The 13,786-nt window shown below is 38.2% G+C and overlaps 1 protein-coding gene across 1 annotated transcript; it reads left to right on the top strand.

Moving 5' to 3' along the window:
* Positions 1-4,714: 4,714 nt before the first annotated feature.
* LOC126295109 (60S ribosomal protein L18a) lies at positions 4,715-10,758 on the top strand. Its single transcript, XM_049987366.1, has 4 exons — positions 4,715-4,966; positions 5,333-5,512; positions 6,717-6,893; positions 10,527-10,758. The coding sequence occupies exons 1-4, from the start codon at positions 4,949-4,951 to the stop codon at positions 10,683-10,685; spliced, it is 534 nt and encodes a 177-aa protein (XP_049843323.1). The 5' UTR covers positions 4,715-4,948; the 3' UTR covers positions 10,686-10,758.
* Positions 10,759-13,786: the final 3,028 nt, after the last annotated feature.

Genomic DNA, 13,786 nt, shown 5'->3' with positions numbered 1-13,786 from the left:
TCTTCGTTGATCCATTGTGGACTGTGGGACAATGGCTGGCATGTATATCTTGATGCAATAATGTACCAACAGCCATATGTATTGTAGAAATTTATTTTATGGACTTCTTATGTGCCAGAAGCTGTTGCATAACGATTTGATGCAAAGATCCAGTTATATGGCTCCTTGCGTGTATAGCGATTTTACGACTATGACATGTGGGGCCTGAAGATGGCATTGATGTAATGCCGAAACTGGTAGCACATAAGAAGTTCATAAAATAAATTTCTACAGTACATATGGATGTTGGTAAATTATTGCATCAAGAAAAGAGTTCTGTATATTCTCACCATTGGTGCATTCCTTCTTTGTAACAAAAAATACCGTTATTGCTGAGGCTGCCACATTCTTCTTTCAGAATAAAATGGTTTACTTGAGTAGTAACCTCTGTCTGTTCAACGTACTGCAGTATCTGCCTGTGGTAGCCAGATCCTAGGTCTTGTCTGACAGAATGTTGTGTTTTCCCACTGCAAGGTGTGTCCCATTACAACTGATTTATCTATTCCTTACGTGGCACTTGCTCCTCTGTTCATTTTTCCCCACATTTTCTTTGTATTTGTTCCAAGTAAGTTATTGGAATATCAAAGGTCAGTAGAGAATGCTCGCTAACCATTAGAGGCGGCATAGCTGTACAGGATACTTAGTTGTGGCCAGGTAAAAAAGAGTACTATGAAGAGAACGATAGAAAAACAAATTTTAATGTTTCTTCATTTTTTTCCATTTCACTGCCAGGGAGCCCCTCATCTCAAGGTCTCCGGGGCACTATCCCGTTTGCCCTGGTCTCGTCATGCCTCTGATGTGATGTGAGGAACAACTGGCTGTGACTTCAGCCCATGTCTGTTAATGACTTGGGAAGCTCTGTGAGCATAGCAGTACATCACAGGCATCCTCTGTCTTCACGTGTTACTTCTCATGAGACAATGTCCTGGTATCTAACATTCAACCACACAAAGCATCCATGACTATGAACTGCCTGTGTTATGTTGAGTTACTCCTTCAGCCAGTGAGAGCCCCCGACAGAATACGTACAGACTGTCTCGGATGTTGGCACTGTCCCAGTGCCAATATCCAGAATACCAGCAGTCACTTTAGACAATTGTTGGCTGCCTTATCTCAGGAGGTGATACACCCAAATCAGTGCATGTTGTAAGGTCCAGGGTAGGATGGGGATGTGCATATCACCCTACCAATAGCTGGCCCCCCACATACATGTGGGTTTTAACAACAGATCGCAGATATTGACAACAGATTCTGGAAAACCTGTAGGCCGTTCCTGAGCACTAGCGGAGACACAACGTTCAGGCTTGAACTGGCAATTGCGCCACACCAGTTGTCCACACACAAGCGAGTTTCTTTGATGGGCCACATTCAAAAAGTCTGTGAGCTTTCCTGTTGTTTTCACGTGGCAGCAGGTGTAATTTATTTCAAGTATGGTGAAAGTGTGGACCTGTGTCCATGTCAAATAATTTATCTAGTTGTACTGCCAAAGATTTTGGTTATGGTAATTCACCAATGCACTTTGCATGAAACAAGAATGTAAGCAGGGCATATGAAGAGATGGTTGAAACACATGTATATGGTATTCCAATGTGCTATAAAAACTAAGCCACAAAATTTTAAATAGGTTTCTGGAAGATGGAGGCCTGCAAAGAAGTGGAAAACAGACAAGGCTGAAATGTATAAACCAACACAATGCTGAGTGGCAGTAAAAAGTTGCCTGTACTGTGTTCATTGTTGTGTAATCCATAATGATGATACATCCATTATTTTACAGGTAATACAAATCATTGTACATTAAAAGGCATCAAGCACATTCTCTTCCTAGCACATCAAACATTCACGATTCTCAGAGGAGTATGCATAGTTCTCAACCAGAGCCATACAGCTGAAATGTTGCCTTTTGGGAATCCATTCTTTTGCCCATCTTGTGCAATTTTTGTTTCAAGAAAAATACGAATACCCAGCATACAGACCACCGACGGCCTACACAATTTTTCTCCTACTATCATCCATACTAACTTTCCCTTGACAATATAAATGAGTATCAAAACCCAAAAATATACTACAGTAAAAGTATGCTTAAAAACACTGCACTGTGCTATATGATTTTGTCGAGACACAGTCACAACTCCTAAAATCTGACATCTGCAGCCTGTGGGGCATGCACCGCAGTCCTGGGCCTGAAGGTAATTCACGAAAAGCTGCCAGTTTACCCCACCCATGAAGGGATCCAGCCACTGTGCAGATTTGAGAGACCACATTTGATGGTTACTAAACAACATTTTTTACTTATTCACAAATAAAAAATTTAACTCATCCACTATAAGAAGGCTGCAAGAGACCTTGATTACAGAACATTTGTAGATTTGATGGATTGTGCATGCACATTAGTGGAAAATGTCTGGCGTGAGATCAGCGGGCTGGATCAGTCACATCCACAGAATCGGCTCACGGTTCTGGCCTGTTGCGAAAATCTGCTCTTATGTGGCCAGATAGCAATGTGATTGTACCATCAGTTTCATTGCTCATTTAACTTGATTTTGTAATCATTTAAATAACACCACAAAACCTCTCAATGCATGAATGTCCTTTCCAGCTCCTTAGCTCTTTCTAGGAGATTAACTTTATGTCAGTGAGTGTAGCTTAGGGGCATTTGTGGTAACCACAGTGGTAAGCAATTAGTGACCTCTCCACAGTGGGCTCTAGATATCTGTGATTAATTGTATTAACACTTAGTGTATTACAATGTACATCATCATGGAGTAATTCCATACAGTAGCACCAGAACATCTGTTACGTTTAAGTTCCACCTTGCCAATCAAGGAAATGGACTGAAGGAGGTGAAGGCTTCGGCTCTTTCAAAAAAACATTGGCATAGGAATATACATTAACATTTTCTCTTTCTATCATACTTAACATCCACAGAACTCCAATTTTGTAAGTGCAGCTGAAGCTGTCAGAATAGCAATAAGTCAGCAAAACAACTGTTTACACACATTCAAAAAAAAAGCAGTCATATTTTGTGATTCCATAGCAGCATTTATCAACACACAAGGCCTAAAATTCATTCAAGTTGTCTAGGAAGTAATTACACCACTACAACAGCAGAACATGAAAACTCCAAATCATTGGCTACAATCTCACTGTGTCTTGGATGGTAATGAAAAGCTGCACATAAATTAAACACATTGAAAAAAAATCCTAATGTGTTATGTTTTACAGTGAAATGCATTATTAGCAAGGTATGTTAAGAATAATTGAAAAGGTCCAACAAAATTCCATATGAGGGAAAGATCTGAAAAAACATCATGGGCAACTCAGCAGCACCTGATGGCCCAAGAAGAGAAGCAGTAACCATATTCCAATTGACTACAACGGGCAGCCCACCTGCATAAGATCTTCATATTGTTGTCTCCAGAACATGTACTGTGTCACAAAATTGGTGCACTCATGAAAAAATAACTTTTAAAATTGTATCAAAAATTGTTTGTAATTTAGACTAACATAAATGTAGAGGGAAGCAAGAAGGTATTTGATGACAAACCAAGTGCAGAACATTAAATTAATAATAATATCAGTGATCACCAAACATACACTCAATTTCTATATCTTTTGCTTACTGAAGGGAAGCTGCAGTACCCTTCCAATATGCTGCATGGTGTCAACAACATGAGAGCTTTAACATTTGCAAAATAAGAATCCTCATATTATGTATAAAGTGGTACATACGATTGGACAGCAAGGTTTTGGAATTAAATATCCTTTGTGTCGTTTGTAAATGCCTCTACAGTGACAGTGCCTGCAAACTAGGGAATTAGTACATCCTTTCCCCCTACCACCATCCACCCAAATACAATTTTATGTGAAACTGAGTGTATTTCATTTTGTTACAACTGAGTCATCCTCTCGGCTGTGGGACAGCAAGCCTATTCGTTTCTAACATGAGGTATATGTGTAACATCAATATATACAGTAGTAGACCCTACTTTTGTTTGACAGCATATATACTTTGTTGTTGCTAGATATGATCTACAATCAAACTGTTTGTGTTTCTGTTACCTGTAGAGCTTTTTTCCTATTGCAGTCTATATCATCGCGTTAGGAACAAGAATTCTACCACTCTGCTCTACACATCTAAATGAAGTCAGTGAATACACGTAATTCTATTGAAAACATGGTTTACAAACTTCCAACGTATCTTAGTTTTATGATTTATTCAAATTTTCTTGATGTAGGAGAAGGCGTATGTTCGACTGATAATGTATGACACAGAAGTTCGCTAAATATTAATGCAGTTGACCGCTTAATGCTTTAATAATATACTGACAACATTATTTTCATCTGTAATGGGGAGGGGAGGGGGGGGGGGGGGCATTTCTCGAACGCAGACGCCAATCCCTCTGCTACCTGCAACATGCCACGCTTTAACAAAACAACGCAGCGGCCCAAAGAAGACAGCATTACAGTAAACCACTTCAGCTTCGATTTCGCTTACTGCTTTTATCTCGATAAGTTATTTTATCCAACATTTGAAATTGTTTCAACCAAACTTTTTGAATTATTCTGACAATAAATTAATAGATAAAGAAATAATCTAGTAAAAGGTGATACTGAATCACTCTACAACACTTCTTTCCCCTCTCAGTAAATATTTGCTTTTGTAAACTTATATCTGAATTTCAAACTAAATTTTTTGTAGAATATAAACACAATTTTGCAATTTGAAAGGTGTGAAATTTTGTATTGTATAAATTTTCTATGGTACAAACTCGATTTGTAAATCTCAATCGATTATTTTTCGACAGAGTAACCATGATAATATCTTTGTCTAAGGTGCTTGCGTCCAAAGACAGGGTCCTTCCGGAGTTGCCATTGGATTGGGAATACACGTGCGCGTATTTAGGCGAAAATGAAAGCCAAAGGAGAGGTAATAATGACATTTTTACAATTATTTATGACTGTTTTAACAATATGTTGAAAAATTCGTTTGTGTGATTGATGAGGTACATGTAATGTGATAGTTAATTTGCTAACCTAATATTGGTACCAGTCATAGTAACACGTCTGTTAAGTGAATATAACGCCGGCAGCAGTGTCAACATGTGGAGGAAGTTATTATGATATACACTTTAATCTATAGAACACAATCCATCAGTGAAAAAATATTTTTAACCTATTTCATAGACATGAGGTTTGTGTTGATTGTGTTATGTTTTTTTGGCGACTGCAACCTTGTTAATGTTATTCAGTATTTCAGTAGCCTACCTACTAAAACAAAATTTTGTGTTTACAGTTGAAGGAATTTGAGGTTATAGGCCGGAAGTTACCATCTGAAAAACAGAAGGTGACTCCACTATACAAAATGAGAATATTTGCACCAGATTCCATTGTCGCAAAATCCCGCTTCTGGTATTTCCTGCGGCAACTAAAGAAGTTCAAGAAGACTACTGGGGAAATAGTATCAATCAAGCAGGTGAGATGGAACTCCGCTAGCTCCTTGCAAAGTGTTTCTTCTGCAGGTGAACAGTAATAGGTGTTGTTTTACAAGTGGCCCTAACTGTTTAAAGCAGAATATCCCACATTAATAGGTAGGCTCTACTGTATGCCACTTGCATGCTGTTACTGCTAGTCAAACATTTAAACGTTTTTGATGAATTGTTTGCAACAAGGCATTTGCAAGGAAATTAGGTTAGATAAGGATTACCCATTTGTCGTGTAATGCAGATAACACACTAAAGTGAAGTTTGTATTCTGTGAAAAATATGAAGTGCAAGATAAGAATGAGTATTCACTTGTTGCACATGTTGATAAATGCTGTACCTATGAGCACCACTTCTTAAGGTGTGTTAATCCATAATATTTATGTAATTGGAAACTTGGCACTGTAATTTAATGATCAGACACACGTCATGACAATTTTTTTACTTGTAAATTCATTGGTTTTCAAATACTGAGACGTTTGCATTGTACTTGTTGGTTATAAATTCATGAACCTGTCCGTAAATTATTAGTATCTTCGTACAAATTGAGTGAGGAAATATAGTGAAGTTCTGTATTCTGAAAGAAATAGGTCCCCCAAAGAATGGGTTAGGGAATCTAATTTCCAGAAGTGAAGGACTAAGGTAGATAAAGCCACACAGACGTATACCCTGATTAAAATAAGTGATTGACAGTTAATGATGGGAGTGAGTGGTGTGTCTGCACTTAATATTGCTGAGGCAGCAACAGCTAAGTGTTTCCCTTGAGGATATGCTCACACACTGCCCATTAGCATTCCTTATTGGGTATGCTTAACAGGGTGGTAAGACATTACTTTTGTGCACTTTCCCAACTAGTTACAGGGCAGTGTCACATAAAATAAACACACTGTGCCAAGAGTAAATGAAAGCAAATAACAGTTGTATTACTCTCTGGAAGTATCATCATTTACAGAGTAACGGTTGGTGCTCAGTATAGCAGAGCAGTGGCCTATGCCAATAGTAAATAGAACGTAAAGTGTGACCAACCTCATTTTTGCTTGTTGCTCTGGTAGCTGTCCTGCAAACGGTTATGATAATTGGCTTTTTATTTTGCTTGTTGCATAGTCAAATATAGCCATTCGGGATTCTTATTTGTCTTTGTTTTGATTTTACTATTTGACGTGAATTTGCATGTATTAATGACTCATTTTCCTACAGATTCCTGAGAAGTCCCCAATTAAGATCAAGAACTTTGGTATCTGGTTACGCTATGACTCCCGATCTGGCACCCACAACATGTACCGTGAGTACAGGGACCTGAGCGTCTCTGGTGCAGTCACTCAGTGCTATCGGGATATGGGTGCTCGCCACAGAGCGAGAGCACATTCCATTCAGGTGAGGATACTTGTATAATTTTATTGGGTTGATTGTCAGCTTTTGAATCCTTTGATTGCCAGAGAGCAGTCGTAGTCCTTTCGGAATAGCACCACCTAACAACCATTTGCTACTAATAATGCTATGAAACATTTGAGTAATATTGTCATTAATAATTTGTTACAGCATTCAAGGCTTGTTTTAAAACATCAAAGATCTTTGTGAAATCTTGTTTAAAAAATTAGAATAACACTCAAACTTTCATAGTTCCTCAGTACTGTCAGAGATTTTTATATTTAAAAAATGGCATTGTTTACAATGTTAGTGTGTTCAGTGCCTGTGGCTCTTTCATTGTGTGCTGATGTTGACAGTTTGTTGATGTTGGTGGCAGTCAACTGGGTGTTGTATATGATAGTCAGTGAGAACCACTAAACCTGATGCTTTGTTTTGATGGAAGATAGAAATTGATTACATAGATTTGCAGTGTGAATGGAGAGAACTAGTTCTGGTAGCCAGAAGCCTGGGTTAGGTTCTAATGTGACAATTTGAGGTGCCAAAGCTGGAAAATGCTCGGTGTAAAAATACCATTGCTGTAATAGTTGATGTTTAGATTATCCTTTTATATATATGAAACTTCCACATGAGAAAAATATATTGAAAACAGATTCCAAGACTTACCAAGCGGGAAAGTGCCGGTAGATAGGCACAATGAATAAAACACACAGACAGACAGAATTTGAGCTTTCGCAACCGGCGGCTGCTTCGTCAGGAAAGAGGGAAGGAAAGATGAAAGGATGTGTGTTTTAAGGGAGAGGGTAAGGAGTCATTCCAATCCCGGGAGCGGAAAGACTTACCTTAGGGGGGGAAAAAGGATAGGTATGTGCTCGCACACGCACATGATGTGGCTAAATTGTAACACAATTGAACCAAATACCAGGTAACTTCATTTATAAACCATAGGAAATAATGGTAGAGCCTCCTGGTTGGCTTTACATAGCAGACTGCATATTTGATGTATTCAGTTCGTTTTTCACCACGTAAGTCATTACTAACATTGGCATTCAATGCAGCTGCCGTGGACAGTGTTGAGTGCACCTTTACTTTCACCTACAGTGCAGTGGAGCTATGATTTAAGGTCTACTAGAATTCACAGGCAAAAAGTTTTGTTGTATGACATGATCTTGGTAAGAATTCGGTTCTGAATTTTCTGAAACTACATTAATTTGTGAAGTAACTTCTTCTTTTCTCCTCCTGCTGCTTATTTGCCTCTAGAAGCTATAGGCTTCCTCTTTCTCACTGACATTTTCATGTTACACTCAGAGGCGACCTGTAGAAGGTAATACATCTCTGAAGTAACAACTTAATAATTTGTGCAGTGTTGTATTGAAGTGTTTGCTTTCATTTATTTGAATTTGTGAGCCTTGTCTGAGTTGCCACTCTGTCAGCCATGCAAATATTAAAGTATGGGGAATAAGCCATAATTTTGATGGCTTCTGTAGTTGGTACACAGGTACTTTATTTTGCTCCACACAGTATAAACTTTTTGGCATACACAGATACAGAGGATATTCTTGTTTAATAATAATGTCCTATAGGAAGAATCTTTGCTTATATCAAAGGTCTTCTTGTAATCAGTTTTGTGACTCAATGTTAAACCTAATTATGTAAGGCAATTTTGACCATTGTAATCTGTTTAAATGAATCTTTGCTTTCAATAAGTTGTTTTCCTTCCTCTGTTTTTGAAACACAACAGTGGTGTAATACCCCGTCAAAGTCAAACTTCTCCTGTTTTATTTTATTTCTCCACTTACTGCAGCTTCACTTTCCAACATTTCCAGTTGTAAAATTTTACTTTAATTGTAATGATTTAGTGTTTTCCATCTTCAGACTTTAGTTAAATGAAATCATTCAATTTTGCAATGTTCATTTTTTATTAGACATATGCATTGCTTGATTTGTGATAGTAGTCACTGGTACTTCTGACAGACAAACCAGAATGATGAATTTTGAGATGTGGTAAGATAGAACTTTCTTTTTTACCAGTACGAATGTGGTGTTTGCACTTTTAAAATACACAAAAAAACATTAAAATGACATTTTAAGAAGTCTACATTTAAAAAAGGTATGTGCGGTTGTTATTTGTATTGATAACTAAAGATTATTCAACGGAAAGTAGTGTTTCTGTGTGCGTTTAGCAGAATTTGTGGAAATGAGTTCGGTAAAGCTACTCAAAAGAAACATCTGCTGCTGTTGCATTTTGAATCAGATCATTTAACTTTTGGTAGTACTGATTCAGATTCTACTTCACTACATTGTGAGGGGGTTCTTGGTTCTGGCTGGCTGGTTATGTGACTCCTCTCCTGCCTGTCCTCAAAGCTGGGAATGATTTATTTACAGCGCGTACAAAATAGTTACGTGTTTCAAGCTTTTGCTGACCTTCAAAGTAGTCAGCAACATTGTGTATAACCTGTTGCCAGTGATGTGTGTTGACAGTTCGAGCAACGCGGTCTATTGCCTGATGAATTTGTAGCAGTTCTGAAGCCGATGGCGTGAAGCGTTTCCTTCAGTTTAGAAATAGAGTTGAACTTACGAGGGCTTAAGTCAGAGTAGTGCAGTAGGTGGTATAGCACTTGGCAGCCACATCAGTCAAACAAATCAGTAACAGCCTGCACTGTACGTGCTTGAGCATTGTCCTGCAAAATGGTCAGGTCCTACAGATAGTGTTGTCACTTCTGTCTCTATGCTGTTCATTTTTGGAACACAACCTACGACCAGCTTAGAGACAGAAGTGGTGATACTTTCTGCAGGACCTAGCCATTTTAAGGGTAATGCTCAAGCACATACATTGCAAGCTGTTAGTGATTTGTTTGACTGATGGGGCTGCTAAGTGCTGTACCACCTACTGCACTCATCTGACTTAAGCCCTTGAGTTCAACTCGATTTCTAAACTGAAGGAAACACTTCACAGCATTAGCTTCAGAACTGCTACAAATTTATCAGGCAATAGACCATACTGCTCAAACTGTCAACATAGCTGGCAGTGCCAAGATTATTCTATGACTTCCACATCGCTGGTGACTACTTTGAAGGTCAGTAAAACTTTGAAACACCTACCTATTTTGTAGGAGCTGTAAATAAATAGTTGCCACTATTAAGGTTCCAAGCTTCGTATTTTCAGTTCATGCTGGTTATCTGCTGCGTGAATTTACGTATGCTAGCTATATAAACACACTACGTCTCGGAAAAAGTGCAACTTACCGTGTACTGTGGGTTCTCTGTTGCATGGTATAGTTATTAATGGTTTTCATGATGAATGACTGGAAGTGAACACAAGAGACCATGAATCAAGTGTGAGTAGCCAATGACATTGCTCACTAGTAATTTCCTACAATTAATAGATGAAATTAAGGATGTTTTGTTTAACTCGCTGCAGTTGAAGCTGAGCTGTTTGCCCCCAAACTGACGACCACCATGAAATTGTGGCACAGTTGGAAAAACCAATATTTGTGACGACCGAGATTATAAGACGGAGGGATTCCCATTGGCTACAAATGATAGTAATGAATTATCAACAGCGGTTATTGATGAAAAAGCTGCAATATAAGTTCACTTTAGCCTATTGCATTTCTTTAATGGGTAATTTCCTGTTCTCAGATAATCAAGGTGGAGCAGGTAAAGGCTTCAAACTGCCGGCGACCTCAGGTGAAGCAGTTCCACGACTCAAAGATCCGCTTCCCACTGCCCAAGAGGATCCAGCAGCGCCACCTCATGAACAAGTTTTCAGTCCGCAAACCCAGGACCTTCTATATGTAAACATATTGTGGACATTTGTTGTGGGTTTCTGAGTTTTGGATGTGAAACAATAAAGTTATATTGTAAGAATAAATGGTGTAATTTTTACTACCTTTTAATGAAGTGGAATGTGCATATTGTGTGTGAGATTCAGTGAGCTACTGTGATATTAGCCCCCCTATCAAAATCTTGGTTGTGAACACACTGATCTGCAGCACAATGCAAACTCTAGATTATATTGTAAATAGATAATTCAGTTCAGTTGGTGAAGCCAACAAATACGAATACCACGTAAAAGTTGGTGGTAACTGTGATCTGTGGCCAATTTTTTTCCACACAGTGTTTTAATGCACTTTCTACCACAAATATTGAAAGTGCAAAGTGTAGTCAATAAAGTAACTTAGATAATGCTCAGGTCTCCAACAAATTTAGTGATGCAGTGAAAATACTATATGCTTGGTGTTCCACAGCTTGTATAAGTATTTAAGACATCTTAAAAATCACAATGTATATTTCCTTCAAAGGCATCTAACATTCCAGTGTCTTCTGATGTCAATGATAAAATTTTTAGACATTTATAAGTACTAGTGTTGATTTACAAAACAATGGTTTAACCATAAGAGTTTAGAAAAAATAGTTTAATACGTAATAAACTCTTTTGGATGCTATTATTCCGATTTCATGAGAGGTGTCATTTTGAGTGGTTGACTATTCATACCAGATACTTAAACTGCTTCTCTACAAAACATACGTCTCAAAGTTACTGAGGGTGGCATTTCTTTCAGCACTCATATATTTTCCTTCTTTTATTGGTCCTGGCCTGCTGAAGTGTGAGTAATATCTCCTTCATAGCCTTCACAGTTCTTGCAACTATGTTTTCTAAGGCAACATTAGACAGGAGACACACCATCTTGCTTTCAATGAGCTTGTATGTCCAGTGGATCAGACGCCTTTTCTTCCAGTCTGATAGTACTCTGTAACTAATTCATTGTCATTCAACAGGTCTTAACAATTTTCCTGGTGTTCCTAGTTCAGTCGCAGCACAGTACAGTTGCTCTCTGTCTATGCTATAATTTAGTGGCCTGTATCGACAAAAAAGGGGATGCAAACTAACCCCAAATTCAATTATTTTTTCTAAAATTTGTTATGGTAAAGATGTGAGCTATTGGGAGAAATCTATATTAGTGTGTGTCAGTCTCTGTGAACAACTTATAGACAAAAAAACAGTATGTTGGATAATACTGTGCTCCCCAAATTTAGCAGTTTCGTTCCTCAAATATGGAACTCGGAACATATCGTCTTTCTTTATATTGGGCATATAATTCCACCTCTCCACTGCTGGGCATTGTCTTCTCATCCCACATTGAAATGAACAGCTTTAGGAGAATCTATTGTCACCTTGCTTGAACAGTTACGTTGTAATACTACCTGTTCCTTGCATGTCACTTTGATCTCTTGGTATCCTGGTACACTGACTTTATAAAAATGTCAGTGCCATCGTTCGCAGATCATCCCCTAACTTAAGATTTTTCCTGTTTCATCTATCACCAGGCTAGTTCTTCCACTAAAGGCAAAAGGGCGACAGTTACCTTATTACAAAATTTCCTCAGCTCATTCTGGCCCTCCATAAGCTCCAGTTCTTTGATGTTTGCTTTCATTCACACACACTCTTTGTTGATGAATGTGGTTGTCAATCTTTTTTCTTCATAAAGTCCCACACTACTATTGTGCAATTTAATTGGAATGTTCTTCTACATGCTTTGCCCTTCACTGCTGCTACATCGTTCAATGTCAAAACTATGGAGATCTTACGTACCTTGCTTCAGTTGCCTGTTTTTCTTTTGTGACATCTCCAGTGCACAATTTATAATTTCCTATTGATCCTCAGTGTTGTTAGACTGTTCCTCTTTAAAGGATCTTTGATATCTTTTCTTGGTATTGACCACTAATTGCAGATGATTGTAGAGCTGTTATTTAGGTTTTTCTTTGTAGAGCTGTTAGTTAAGTTTTCCCAAGTGGGAACAGTCACCAGTATCTTTGGATATGTCAAAGATATTTGTGGTTTTAAGCAATATGCCTCTACATGTATGCTGTGAATATGAAGAGCCCTATTAGTGAGGAGCTCTGTTAATACTGTTAGTGAAAAGTTTTGTCAATGAATAACCAAAGGAATCGTGATAGTCAACTCCCGTCATTCTTGACATAATCAGCAGTCAGAATTCAAAGCATTCATTAACTCTAGCTTCCTCCACTTGGGGTTATATCGCTTATACATGCAGAAACGAGAAAACCAAAGATTCTCCCTTTCTTTCAAATAAAATTCTAGTCTTTAACACCCAATCTTTGGGAATCAGTGTGAGTTACTAACCCACAAGGTGGAAGCTAGTAAGCAGTGATGAACTGAAGCAAAATCATTATCTTGAAGTTCCTATTATGTATTTATGTACTCTTAGTGAACCTGCAATTGGTAAATATGTGTAGGAATTGGCTACACACCATCACCTCCTCCCATTATCTGTCCATCACCTCTTGCCTCTGTATGTCCATCATCATCATCTCCCCCCCCCCCCCCCCACACACACACACACACACACACTTCCTTCCTCTCCCTCCCCCCCCCCCCCTCAATACCCTTCATTGTTACTTAGTTATAAGATCTGAGTTGCAGTACACAGTTAATACCTTGTGCAAGTTTTCAGATAAAAAAGATGTGCTCTCATCAGTATGCAATTATATGTTCAGAGCCTTGTACGTTGGAAAACTTCATTCTACTTTAGCTGACACTGTTGTACTGTATAAAGCTTTCCTTAACAGCTTTCATCATATAAGGTGCAGCATTCATTATGAATGATTGGCATAGCAGTAATTAAAACAGGAGTTTTTTTGCTGTGGCAGGACCTTTGTGAAATTTCAATTGCCATCACATTCCCGTTAGAGTGTTAAAATATTTTGTTGGTGCCCACCCACATAGAGAAAAATGATCATAATAAAATAAGAGAAATTGGAGCACTTTTAGAAAGGTTCAAGTATTCACTTTTCCTGTGTACTGCTAAGGGTAGAACAGTAGAGAAGTAGCTTCAAGTGGGTTTGATGAACCCTCTGTCAGGCACTTAATTGAGAAT

The sequence above is a fragment of the Schistocerca gregaria genome, chromosome 11, assembly GCF_023897955.1.
Source record: "Schistocerca gregaria isolate iqSchGreg1 chromosome 11, iqSchGreg1.2, whole genome shotgun sequence".
Taxonomy (NCBI): Eukaryota; Metazoa; Arthropoda; class Insecta; order Orthoptera; family Acrididae; genus Schistocerca; species Schistocerca gregaria.
The sequence above is the reverse complement of the archived record's forward strand: the minus strand, read 5'-3'. Positions and strand labels throughout refer to the sequence as shown.